General features: G+C 40.6%; 1 protein-coding gene across 1 annotated transcript; it reads left to right on the top strand.

Annotated features, from left to right (window-relative positions):
- The first annotated feature begins 400 nt into the window (after window positions 1-400).
- LOC106171352 (matrilin-1) lies at window positions 401-13,617 on the top strand. The gene is made up of 8 exons (XM_013551662.2): window positions 401-811; window positions 4,742-4,805; window positions 8,154-8,494; window positions 8,675-8,806; window positions 8,988-9,147; window positions 10,045-10,280; window positions 10,518-10,842; window positions 11,137-13,617. Exons 1-8 carry the CDS (start codon window positions 761-763, stop codon window positions 11,187-11,189), a joined length of 1,362 nt encoding a protein of 453 aa, XP_013407116.2. The 5' UTR covers window positions 401-760; the 3' UTR covers window positions 11,190-13,617.
- The last annotated feature ends 647 nt before the right edge of the window (window positions 13,618-14,264 follow it).

The following is a 14,264-nucleotide window of genomic DNA, read 5'->3' on the forward strand; positions in this document are numbered from 1 at the left end:
AAATGTGTTAGGCTGCTAATTTATGAACATTGTTCGCATTGTTGGAATGACCAGAGTAGCGAACAATAACGGAGAATAACTTCATGTAAGGACCGGCTGATACCGTCTATACACGGATTAAATAAATACATTTCTTGAAAACAGTGTGTCAACTTAAACGATTAATTCTGGCCTCGGGGGACGTGGCTCCTTAACTCCCCTCGTTGAGCAGGCAAAATAACGGGGCCTGACACGGCTTTCAGCTGATTCTCTTGTTATCAAGCCGCGTACGTGATTTTACCAAACGGCCTCTAATGATTGGCTAAGCCAGGCCGGTGCACGGTGACGTCGATTGGCATGGCGTCTAGGGGGAATTTCACTTCCGCCCGAGTAACTTGAAACAGCGGCCCTCTCCACAATAAATCAATCGGTTCCATCAGTAAACCCTGCGCCCACTAAAAATAACCTCGCTTACTAGCCTATAAAAAGGCCATCAGCTGAGAGGGAGCTTCATTCATACTCACTCACGAGGTCCTCGAAGAACGAAGACGCAGTACTACTAGTACTACATACTTTAACGCGGTTGACTAGGTAGAGCTCCTCAACTTTATACACTAAAAGCAGATAAAGAAAAGCGAACGCCAAGGAAAACTTCTTTAGGATCGTTTTTAAAGTCAGTCGAGGAACTTCAGCATTGACTTGAAAGGCATAAGTAGATACTGATTTAACTGAAGTGGATTTTTTTGCCGTCCTGGTCGTTTTTACACGAACGAAAATCAAGATGTACAGAATAGCCGAGGCCGTGGTCGTGGCACTTCTCTGTTGTTCAATGGTAAGTAGAATATTCCTTTTTTTACAATCGATAAGTCCTACTTGACTTAAAAATCTAGTGCTGTTTTCTTATAAACATTTCTTTCTTTACTTTATTTATTTACTTTGTAAAAGAGGTCTCAAGCTAAGCTGTTGCGTGACAGCGTTATCGACTTTGGAGAGTCGCCGTTGATTTGTTGTACGTGACGTGCAGCGAAATGTGGAGAAAAAATCGACAAGAAAACAAACAAGTCATTTCACTTAAGAAAGTCAATTGGAACGCGCTGATGTAAATCGTGGAAAACCTAGTCATCTATCAAAGCACCCTGTCATCTCGAAGATTCTAGTTTGGTTTATTTTACATGTTTATTTTCCCCTGTTGGGTTACAAACTCAGATGGGTTATTTTCGTTACGCCAAATTGTTTTTAGTTGTTGCGGTAGCAAAAGTCACAGAAACAGCGATGGTAAAGAAAATATTCACGAGGATTGTAGCCAATAAAAACCGGGTTGCCGGCACGAGCGGTTAATTACGGGGGCGATGCACGTGTTTAAGTTAAAACGCTGCAAGGGGGATGCCAGAAGCTTACAGCGATTCTGTTATGTCGTTGGAAATCGTTTTAATGCTAGAGGCGATTTTTTCCTTTGAAAGCAAAGTCGAAATAATTCTTTGAAATTGAGATGTGACGAATGTACTTTTTTGCCGAGCAGACGACAATTTAAGCTGGCGCGAAGCGGCGGCACTGACCCAGGGTTTAAGAGTCCATTTTCAAAGCCCGCGGCACTTTAAGTCGACTCATTCTGTTGAAAAGATAGATTTTCAATTAAATCCAACTATTTGACATCTATTTGAAATCCCCCGTCAGGTGGCGCTGGGGTACGGGGGTTCACGGCTGTTTGACCCTCAACGTGAAACTATGCGTTCCTTTCAGCACGGTAAACAAATCTATTTTTCGTCGGGTGACTGTTTTTGAAAAGCCTGAAAATGCCATAATTCCAGTCAGCAAGTCAAGCAAATAAAACAAGACGCCCCTCGATTGCCTATTTGAAACGTGTCTCAGGGTCTGGTCCGGGCCATGGTGCGGGACTGTTTTTCTTTAACCGTATCGCTACACTGTGATAGAAACCATAGAATAGTCCCCAACCGCAAAAATGATGCTCTGCCCTCCCCGATTGACTCCTCAGAGTTGAGCACTCGCTTCACCTGCGTCCGTGCAAACAAAAGGAAATGGTCTTCTTCTGATCATTTTTACTACACCACTTAGCGATTAAAATTTTTCATTCTTGAAATACAGACGATCTCCCTTTCGCGCCGTAACCTGAACTGCCCTTTTTAATTCGATTGTATTCACGATGTTTCGCATAGTTCACTGGCACTGTCAGTCGCGGGGCTTTGTCAGCGCGAGCCTTCGGAATCTGCGGATCGTCCCAGCTACGGAGCGGATAAGCGTCACATTTGGTTTACTCAAATAATTCGTGTAAATGTCAAGTAAAGTGACAGGCAGAGTGTCACCTGAGCTGCTTAGATAAAAAACAAACCTTTGTAAGCGTCACATAATTAGTGCGTTTAGCGTCTCACCTTCCGTTCAAGGGCAACTTTGTACAGAGTAGCGCACATGTGCTACCAAAGTATTGTCACCAAAGTATTGTCGAGCTTTTTTCTAGTGAATTTTTGGAAAAAGTTCGAAAAAGCCTCCGTTTGCATCTAGTAAGAAATAGCTCTACAGGGCGATACCAGACGTCCAATTATCTTAGACAATTCCTGAAATTAAAGAAAATAAGCACGCCTACTGCTTCTTATCTTGATAAAGGTCTTTAAGGGGGGAATTTATTCCCCACTCGAAGCCCAATGGGGGATTTCACGGTTGTTTAATGAATAAAATGTCACTCAGATGAATTGCAACCGGGTTCTCCACCTGGTTTTGATATGAGGTAATGCGTTCGATAACGCCGCATTTTCTTTTCTTCTTGTTTTACAAATGACCCCATGATTCAATCTATTTTGGCTTCCGCTCGCAGGAGGCCAAGAAATGAAATAATGAGATCCACGATTCCGCGGTTATCTTTTTTTATGGCCGTGAAGAAAAATTGGTGCTGGCGACAGATACGATGATGACTTCTTATTTAATGTTATTTGGAAAAACACCAAAGATAAGGAATAAAGGAATTCACTTTATTGTCTTTTGTGTTGTAATCGCGTAATAGACTATTTACATTCTCGTTGTCTAGGCATATGCCTGATTTATTGGCCATTTTTGTTCGTCGTGGAAGGTTTTCATGTTTTTCATCTTGTTCAAATTTTTGTTCAAGTGTAGTTAATAAAATTGTTGAGACTGGCGGTCGAACATACTTGTTTTCCACTCGAAGGACAGCCTGTTGACAAAAAATATTTTATTGCAACTCTAATATGAAGAGACCGATTTGTTTTCTTGCGACGTCCCCGTCGTCTGCGACACTTACTTTCCCGCGATTCACATGCCGACACGGATCGTCTGGCAGCACGATTTACCACGATTGTCGCTTGTAATGGAGTTATGGTATGAATCGACCGCCGAAAGACGCTATATTTGTAGACTCGTTTCTCATTTAGAGCAGATTACAAGACTTAAGAACAAAGACAAAGTCTAAGACAAAATTGTTTCCCATTTTAAAATCCTTTAAAGGCGAAAAGTCGATTAAAATGTGATAAAGGCGTCACGGAGACATGACTTCGAGGGCTTCACCTGCGCTGCGCGTGGCCTTTCTTCAATTAACACGAGCACCTGCGTTTTTTGGGTTAATTTGAAACAAACTTCATATTCCAGCGGTGTAAATGTTATTTGATTCACGGCGTGGAGGAATTCGGACAAGCTGCCAAGTAAAACAAATGCAGCATTCAGCCGCTGAGGGGTGCAACTGGTATGCATTATTAAAATGCAGTAACGGCAATTCGCATTTATTACGGTAATAAAAACAAAACCGGAAACCGATCACGACCAATTAAAGGGTCTTTCAAGATCTTATTGAACACGGCAGTTTAGGAGTATCCGCCTAGAGAAGGGTCTTAATAAACGCGGATCTTTCACCTGAGGGACGTTTGTTATTTTTTTCACCATACCGCTGAACAGGCGTCGGGGCGGAATCGCAAGCATGTGCCCTGTCGTCTGGAGTGTATGTGTAGAGCGAAAAGTGACAGGTATCGCCTGAAAAGATCGTCTGCCTGACATGTTTGTCATCTTTGTCCTTCATAATGCGAGAGAAATTCCTCATTTCGTGGGAGCAATCCGATCATATTTGTTTGTACACGGACCGCGTGTTTTTTCGTCCCTGACCATAAACATTCCCTGCAGGACGCTAGCAGCACCGGTATTGGGGTCGAGTAGGGGGTAAACCGAGCCCCCTAACCTGGGCAGGGGGCTTACGTCACGTCGCATTCTTTCGCAGACGACGCTCTTCTTACAAGCCACGCGAGCTATATCGAGCTGAACTAGCAGGGTGTCGTGAAGAAATAAAAGACAGCTAAGAATCCCGGGCACTGCCCCTTTGTGCTTTTCACGTCTTTGACAAAAAGGGCCATACCACGCCAGTCCGGCGCTACCCTCAACCTCTGGCGCAGGCCCCAAGACCTCCGCAAAGGCCTTGCAAAACGAGCTGATTATATAGAAAACTGATACCGTATATATGTATATTGAGACTCGGTTGTCCGCGTATACAAATACCAAGCTATTTCGAGATTTTCTGCATAGTTGAAATCTGATTATTTGTCTATTTACTCGATAGGTAATAATAGAAGTCAATTACGTTTAGTAAAGTAAAGTGAGAGTGGAGTGAATTATCAATTTGCTCTGGGTTAATTTGGGTTCTTTATTGCTCGCATCAGGAGTGATTCTTGTTTGAGTTGTTGCTATGTGTTTATAGTTGGACATGTTTTCCGCATTCTTGGGTAATTACAATCTTTCATTTTTACCTTTTTAGGTGAGCGGTTATTTCAGTGATTACGAATTTGAGACCAAGCCCCAGCCGACCGGCCCGCCTAAAAGTAAGTGTTGAATTGCATTCCTAAATGGAAACACCCTCGGAAAATATGCATCGTGTTTCTTTATAATGTGTTCGACACTGAGCTAATTATTCCGCGGTCCGGTGTGCGCGTCCCTTTCCAATTACGCTGAAAAGGCAAATGAGTAAGCTCATCTTAGAACCCCGCCTTCCTAATTTCAACTCACACCTTTCTCCTAAAAATAGAAAAGTAGAAAAGAAAGGAAATTAGCCGTTGAAAAGAGAACACCGCAATTTTTTAAAATTTTATTCAGTCAGGTAATACTGTAAGCCGTGGTGGGAGGTTATGCTTGACTGTCGAAACCGCAATCTTGATAAGAGTAATTTTCTCACATTTTTTTTCATTTTGGCATGTCCCAAATTAGATATGTGTACATTTCTACCATATGATTAGTTTACGCAACCGTCTATTTCTTCGCGTCTACTATTTTCCTTCAGTTTAAGCACCCGTTTTGAATTATATTTAATTTAACTCCCTTCGAGGGGGTGGGGAGTAAAAGTATGTATAATAAGTAAATTGATCTGTGTTTCTGTGTTTTGTGTCACTCGACTTAAATAAGCAAGATAAATTATTCTTCGTAGTAAAAAAAACGACTGTTATGCACAACGGAGAGAGTGGGAGAGAAAGAGAGAGAAAGAGAGAGGGCAACAAATGTTAAGCGGTCCTCTCTTGGCTCGTGGGGCGTCTTTAATGCGAGTATTATTCTCGTTATTTTTCCCCCCATATCCAAAGTGCGATCTCATTAAGTCACAAGTGCGCTGTTTTATTGTGCTCGCAGTTATTGCATTCCGAATTAAATGATTCGGAGTAACTTTCAACAAGGGCATGCCACGGTGAAACGGAAATACTTTTTTCCTCTTTTGCTTTAAGTAACTACACGTACATCAGGGTGAATAACTCTCAATATGTTTTCCTCATTAGATTTTTTTGTCGTCCCGTGATTCTGGTTCACGTAAATTATTCGATTGCTAAATGTTTTGGAAGAGGCTTTGATTTTTTGGAAATTACACCTTAAACAGTTGACGATGTGTGTGTGAAATGCTGTTGTCGGTTGGTGAGGGAAACAATTTATCATTTTTAACCGTTTGAAGTTTTTCCGTTTTGACTAGTCAAACGAAAACAAAGATTTCGCAATCTTTGCTAGCCTCGCAAATATAGCAATGGAATCGTTCATATGGGCCAACTTAAAAGGAAGATTATTTTTACAAGAACCACTTGCTATAGAAATATTTATTTCGATTTCGACCAGTTTCTGGAAATGAAGAAATGTGGAAATTTGTTGCATCACGTAATCTCAATGCCAAATGCAACAGGCATGAAATATACCGAGCGTGGTGGAAAATTGGGTCTAGTATTGATATATGTAGCACAATTTAAGTGTAAATTAATTCCATAGAAGTTCATTTTTTGTCACTGACTTGTGCATGTAGTGGGTCCAAAGAGCAAAGTGGCACCGATTTTGGAAAATAAAGAAATCGCCTCAACTGACCGGTGGCTCGCCCGGTGACCGTTTGGTATAGTGAAAGGAACTGAAGCAGGAGGCATGTACAATACGTAACTGCTCGTGCCATTACAAAACAGAATCACCACTGGTACTGTTAAATTAGCGGCCTAAGAAAAACAACCAACAAAGAGCGCCTGGCTCACGATTGATGAACGCCCAATAAAAGCTGAAGGAAGCCCTGAGCTATTACGAAACATCGCGTGGCAGTTACGGGTAAACACGTGACACGAAAGATGAAAACAATTTTTTTTTACAAAGTTGGACTGCAAAACGACCATCTTCTCTGGGCAGCGAGGGAGACTGATTTGATTGTAAATGACCTCTGAGCAGTGAATAAAGGGGGTGGTTATTCTAACAAGTTGTACATGTACTGGGATATCCCATCCTGACATGAACGCGTATGCATAATACAAGTATATTTTATACATAGTGCGGTAGATACACATCGTGTAGGCCTACATGAAAGGGTAGTCGAGAGCACAGTCTACTGGATAGATCCCACAAAGAACACCGGTGGTTGAAAATCAGGCAGATACAGCTTTGGTGAAATACTGTAGTTCTTTTAATGTCTCTTGTGTACTGACTATAGGTTCAAAAATATCTCTTTAGAAATCTTCAGACAGGTCGCCTTTTATTTTCCGCCCGATGCACCCACCTCCATAGAAATCCGTCACGACAGCCCAATACAGCAGCCAACGTACGAGTATTACACTAACACGAGACTAGCATCCGTCACACGCACCTGGCCGAGTGGGAGACGCCACTTGTGGTTAAGTGGTTGTTTCCCATCAACTGACCCCACTCGGGCCGTCGCTTGACCTCAGGTGACCAGTGCGTTCGTCTGAGGCCCCTCACCTGTGCCCCGAGACACTCTCCCTACCGCAGATTGTTTGACAGTTCTACTGAAATGTTGTTTCAGTAGCTAGCAATGCCAAATTAACAGTGTTCTCACTCTAGCTGAAGGGGTCACGGCTTAGTGGGAGATGTTTAAAAAATAATGCGCCCCATAAACCCTATTTCCAAACTCTCTTTAATAAACAGTATTGATAAGACCTTACATTAAGCAAAGAGCAAGTGACACGTTTGTAGATTTTTTAAGCTGTTTTCTAGATTAGCTCTTTACTGTGTTATCTTAAATCCCGTTTATTTTAACATTTTTTCTTTAAAATGTAATACGACACCAGATAAAACGATTAGCATTACTACAGTTTCGCAAGACCTGTAAATGGGTTGATAATGAGTTTAAGTTATAATACTGGCCGTGAGCGATGTTCATTGGAATTTGACATTAAAATCCGCTTACTGTTGAGGGGAACCGGTGCGCTGCAACTCACCGCGTGTGAAGAGTGCTTTATTCTAACGCCACATCTTGGACTGATACAGTAACGCCCACCTCTGCATCGCACATTGACTTTTTTTGTCCATGGTACAGTGCGGTCCAAATGTAACGCTACGACACGCGCACCAGTGTTACCATTTGCTACTCATGTTAGAAACGTTTGGGCACAGTTTTGTATTTTTGTAGCTGTAAATTTGTCATATCTGATGCCCTAAAGATATTAAGTAGTAGTAGTAGTAGTAGTAGTAGTAGTAGACATGTAGTAGTAGTAGTAGTAGTAGTAGTAGTAGTAGTAGTAGTAGACATGTAGTAGTAGTAGTAGTAGTAGTAGTAGTAGTAGTAGTAGTAGACATGTAGTAGTAGTAGTAGTAGTAGTAGTAGTAGTAGTAGTAGTAGTAGTAGCATGTGCCATGTAAATAAATAAACACAGTTACATTTTAGTTGGACACGGTTATAAAATTTTAAACTTGATAACTTTATTTTCCAGTATGTGGCCTTCCCTCCGATCTAGTCTTCGTCATCGACGCCAGCTCCAGCATATGGCCGCCTCACTTCCGGAAACAGCTAGAGTTCATCAACAGCGTGGTCAACGAATTCAACGTGGACGGGCACGGGACGGGGACAAGGGTCGGCGCCATCACGTTCAGTGACTCCTACGCCGTGGACATCCAGTTTAACCTCAACGATTACTTCAAGCGGGAGCAGCTGTCCAATGCCATTAAGAAGATTTACCAGCGTGCTGGACAGACGTACACCAATATCGCTTTGAAGAAGATGCGCGAAAGCATGATGACGATGCGGGAGGGCGCTAGATGGGACGATGATGAAGTGAGCATGCAAAAAAATACTCAAGTCCTAAATATTTAAGGAACAAAAATTAATTCAAAGGCCATGGCACTATATAGATTTTGATTAAAATGTTTATTAATTTATAATTAAAACAACTTCTAAAATAACTGCTTTATCAATTGCGCATTGACAGATTATGGTCTTTTCTTATTTGTATAGGTCCCTAAAATCGCCATCGTGATGACAGACGGGAAGTCTACACTCAAAGAAGAGACGATCAAACAGGCCAAGCTGGCCAAAGAGGCGGGGATCAGAATCATGGTCATCGGCATTGGCGATCGGCGTAAGAACGTAAGTTTGAAAGCATTTTATCCTGAAGTAAGAAGTTAGGAAAAATAACCCCTCAGCATCTAAAAACGTAGTACGATTGTTATCGGGGACCCTAGAATGTTTCGCATTTCATTTTACACGGAATGACATTCCGACATACCATAACTCTAAATATTACATAGGAAAACTCCTTTTGCTTCAGGGTTTGAACATCGACATCAACGAGCTGAATGCCATAGCAAGCGAGCCCACGGAGAAGAACGTGTTCCACGTGAAAGGCGGCTATGACGCCTTGAACAACATCAAGAGGGAGTTGGCCATCAAAGCGTGTGAAGTCAAGGCTAAGATTCCACCATGGCATGGTAAGCACCATGTGTTCATTTCTTGTGTTCATTTTATATATCGGGACAGGGGATTGAGTTGTATGATTTCAATTGTTTTGGTGGTCATTTCCAGTTACAAGGAGGTTTACCTCGATGCCATTCATTGTTGGGTGGGGACGTTGTATAAATGCCGCGCCAAAATTGGTTTGAGCGCAAAATTTCTCGTGGCACGTACTGTAGAAAAAGAAACTAAAGTAAAATTCGCAATAATGCACGCAACTCGGGTATATTTTATCTCGTTGACACCATCAAACTATTGCCAACCACCACAGAGGCTTAACTAAGGCTGATATCATGTTGCGTAACTCAAGATAATGGCACCTTTTCGGTGTCACATATTCTCCCTGTTTCGTGATTTCACTTCACGAATCCAAACTGCATCTTCAAGGTCACGCTCTTTCTCAGATGGAGCATCGAAACACATACGGCTTTAAAAAAGACATTTCAATGTGGGAAAGTATCATGTTTGACAGGTTAATCTTGAGCACCAAGGGAGTTTAAGCCTTAACTGCATTCAGAGTTTTGTCTCGATTTTTTCCAACGTGTTGGGTGACAGCACGGGAGTGTTTGAACAATGCTGTCAGACATTTCAGTAGTTTGTCTTTGATTTCCATTGATTATTATATTGTATTTACTTGCTGAAACGTTTATTATATACATGATCCTGTCTATATCAATGATTTTATATTTCTTCCTACTCCAATGAAGGCATGGTGGTGTCTTTTTCTGGTACACGTCACTAAGTGTAACAGAATGTCTAGCTGGTGCACGTGAACCAATATACCAATGCGACAGTCACTGGTACATGCAGTAACCCACTACGGTGCATATTCGATTCATTTTCTTTATTCCCTTATTGATTTTGATTATTTGTAGACTGCGGCAAGAAGATGCAATCCGATGTTGCCTTCGTTCTGGGGGAGGCCACGACGAGAAACCCCGACAAATTGCGCTTCTACAGTCAGCTCGTCAAGAACATCACCAAGAAGTTTGAAGTCGGACCGGATGCCATCCAGGTCGCCATGGTCCCAGAGGAGTGCAAGGCACCCGGATTCTCTTTCAACCAGTACCAGGATATGTGGTCCCTTCATAAACATTTGGACAACGTAGAGGTAATGCCATTTTCATTTAAAGTGTTAGGGTAAAAGATACACAAATTGCTTTCATCTTCGTCCAAGCTTTCATGGAAAAAAAGCTAACATCAATGGTCTTTGAAATGTAGGACTGGTACATGGTATATGTATATATACAGAAAACGTATGATTTAGCCTTGTATTAACTTGTATTTACTCTGTCCCAATATGTTTTTATTTCTCTTAAAATAAAGGTCCGTTCTATGTTTATTACAGAGCAAAGAATTGTACACCACCCAGTCAAGAATCCACCACCTCGTCAAGAGCACTTTCCACCATAAAAACGGCGCCCGTAAGAATGTACGGAAATTGGCGGTGCTCGTTTTGGACAAGGACCCAGAAAAGTTGAAATCGGCCTACGCCGCAGCCAGAGCTGCGAAGAAGCACGGTATTAAAATTATGACACTGGCAGTCTCCGATGAAGTAAGCGACAAGACGTTGTTCAGCCTCGCCTCCAAGCCTCAGTATGGGTTAAGGTTCAACCAATCAGCAGCTTTGAACAAAAATCTACGAAAGCTTTTATACAGAGTAATCTGCAAAGGTAAGGTTCTGTCAAATAAACATGTATATAATAGTACCGAAGCTAATCACATAGAAGATATTTCAATAAAGTTTTATTTACAACAAAAGTACGTTTAAGCTTAAAGCGTCTTTGAACAATATACGAATTCGTTAAAAGATTTAAATATTTCAAATGTGTTTGGCCACAGTGTATGAATTTCTCTTCTCGCAAATAAATAAATAAATAAAATGGAATAAAGAAATAATAAGAAATAAAATAAAAACATACACTCATGATTACAAACATCTTTATTGTTATCCTTTTTCTCAACAGATAAAGAAGAGGAAGACGAAGATGAACGCGGCGGCTACGTGGACGAGTCATGAACGTTATCTCTCCTCACAGAAATCGAAATTCCCCGTTACCCACCACGTGATACTTGACTTTTCAAGGTGGCAGAGCATCAGTGTGACACATTCATGTCTTCTTGGTCGAAGACTTTTCGGAATTTCAAGAAATTCCTAATCGTTTCCGCAAACAGTTAAAAAATAAGTCGTTTTAAACTTTTGGGACAGTTGCGCGGAAACATACACCCCACATTGTATTATCCAGAGACTTAAACAGCATTAAACCGTGAATCGGACACACGACTTCGCATCTATAAACGGCTGGAAGCAGAGCGTCAGTGATGCGATTAGATAGGACGTCATCAAATCAGACAAAGTGACAAAAGACTTCTGAAGAACAAAATTCGTCCACCAGAGAACTTTGTTCAATCTTTACATCTCTGCCTTTGCCGCTTACCTGTACTCGTTTTAATCATCATCTGTTCATTTATTCATTAATCGTGTGCATATCCTCCTGTAACTTCTCATCCACATACTTTCACGATAAAGCTGCGTTGTTCGCGCAGATGTTAGTAATAAGACTCGTGTTTGTATTTACGCTATACTGTATTTGGCAGCCTTTGAGGAAACTGTTTAAAGTTTGTGGAGTTGAAAAACGTTTTTGATGTAAAAATGTGATCGTATCCAATTAGGTATTGACTGTAGTTTACACAACTTGAGCTAAAAGCAACGGTAGCGAGGCACACCTGGAAAAGCAATAAACGCTGCCGACACAACATGATGTCGCGTGAAGGGGGTGACAAAATGGCATCGAAGTGACAACTGTAAGGGTTTTTATTTGACGCGTGACCGCCAAAAAGGTGTGTTCCGAGAAAGTGTGAAATTTTGGGCACTTTGCAAGTGGGCTTAAAACAAAATATGTTGATTTTAAAAATCATGCCGGACATGACCGCGTTTGTCTTGTGGTCTATCTTGAATTTTGACTTCTGACAACTGCAAAAAACGAAAAGTGCCTATCGTAAATTACATCAGCTGCGGATCTTTGGACCCCCTTCGGCGACAAATGTTTTGCAAAATGCTCAGGGAAATGGATTTATTCTTTCGCTATACAAAATGAATGAAATCACGTGCAATCGAAAGGTCAAAGTAAGCACCATAATTCAGCAACAAAGGCTGTTTCAGGAAGGCAGTTCAGAACACTGCCATTTCGTACATTTCATAAATACGCGTGCCTGTTCTCGTGTAGTAATGGGAGGCGAACGAACGTCTTCAAGAAATATATTGACTGTACATGTATTTGTCATCGGACTACTTTTGGTTGATAGGCCTTGTATTGTGTTTCATTTGACATATATATGACTATACATAATGCTCTGTGCCTTTGTTTTCATGTCATTGACATTGCTAGAAATGTTACAGAAACCCAGGACCAAGTAGCCTAATTAAGAATTAGTGAGACGGAGCATATATAGCACAGCAATAGAGAGCTTCGATCTAAATAATGAGTAAAGGTTTATCAGTAAAGTCTATTTAGGTATTTTTTGGTATTTATATTGTTATAATACTGTATATATGTGAATAGTGTAATTTATTATAGTGTAATTTCTGGTTTATTTAGCGAAGATTCATGCACAACGTACTGTAGCATGATCATAAATGTGCACTTTGATGGGTAATCAATTTTTATTTTTATCTTTTTATTTTTTCAACAATGTATAAAATCTGAAAAAGTATGCCATTGTGAATCGGACTTGAGCATTTCAACAGGATGGAACTACTTTTCACATGTGATTTTGACTCGAGTCCCGGTAAACATCATTCTTTTAACACTTGGAGGTTCTGCATTGTCGAAAGCCAAAGTTGCTATACTGAAACGGGACATTTTGCCAAATACCCTGGTTTTGAATATGTCGTTTTTTAAAACAACCGGATGTTGGATTTTCCGGATTGTTTTGACGAATACCATGCACCAAAAGATTGGCGAGGACGATATCAAAAGAGCTGCACGTGGACCTGTGCTCTTAAAAGCCATAACTGTTTACGCACACCCCACCATTGCTACTTTTTGACGACTAACTGGTGCCTGCTGTGCCTCCCCCTACGCTATACTTGGCAGGGGCCAATACTCTAAGTCGCGGGGCCAATATAGCCATCGATATTGAGCATCCAACACTTTGGCACAAAGTGTTATCTTAACGATCTGACTGTGGGATAAATGAAGAACTGGCTTCATCGGTTAATACTGATGAATATTATGTAAATATCGTCCTAAAAACAAAAGAATGTTTCTGATAAAAGCGGTTGACTGCCAGATGATCTTTGACTGGAAAATACGTTTGCAAGTGTTTTATTCGTTGAACGTGGTGAGCACACGTTATTTGTTTGTGATATTTTCACTGATGGTATTTATATTGAAATGTACAATATAAGAGAATATTTTTTGGAAATACACACCGTACTGAAAGAATTATGATTGTCTATTGTTTGCTTTTACAGTTATGTTTTCTATATGTGTGTGTGTGTATGTGTGTGTTTTTTCTCTCTTTTTTTTTTTTTTTGGGGGGGGGGTAGGGGGGCATTCAGAACTCAAGTTTAATTCCTCGCGATGGGTTTGCAGTGATACAACAGTTAAATTGAACTCTCTGAAATGCCAAAATGAATTTAGTTGAGTTAAACGAAGTCACGTGGTGTCAAAAACCTAATGACTTCACACATAAGCTTCAATAAGAGATTGAATTATAACTCCAGCTTTATTTTCTTTTTTTTTTAAATGTGTTGGTATACGTTTCATCTGGAAAAAGTGTCATAATAATTATTTACAAGATATCATGAGGTTATGTTTTCGGTGATTAAAAGTTTTTTTTTTGTTCTTACCTGTAGTTTATCAAACATATTGAAATTATCATTCTTACCAAAGGGAATTGTTCAAGGAAAGTATTGTTCATTTCTCTAGAATTTATTATAAATATATTATAACTTATTACGTCTACGGGACGCAAGACCCAAAACTCGTGCCTACGTAGCGCTAGAGTTTTGTTGTTTTCGCATCTCCAATAAATTGAAATGGTTGAAGAGTGACTTGTATAAAAAATATGCTCATACATAAATTTGAAT

Source organism: Lingula anatina, chromosome 10 (genome assembly GCF_051362555.1).
Source record: "Lingula anatina isolate TDL-2025a chromosome 10, LinAna3.0, whole genome shotgun sequence".
NCBI lineage: Eukaryota > Metazoa > Brachiopoda > Lingulata > Lingulida > Lingulidae > Lingula > Lingula anatina.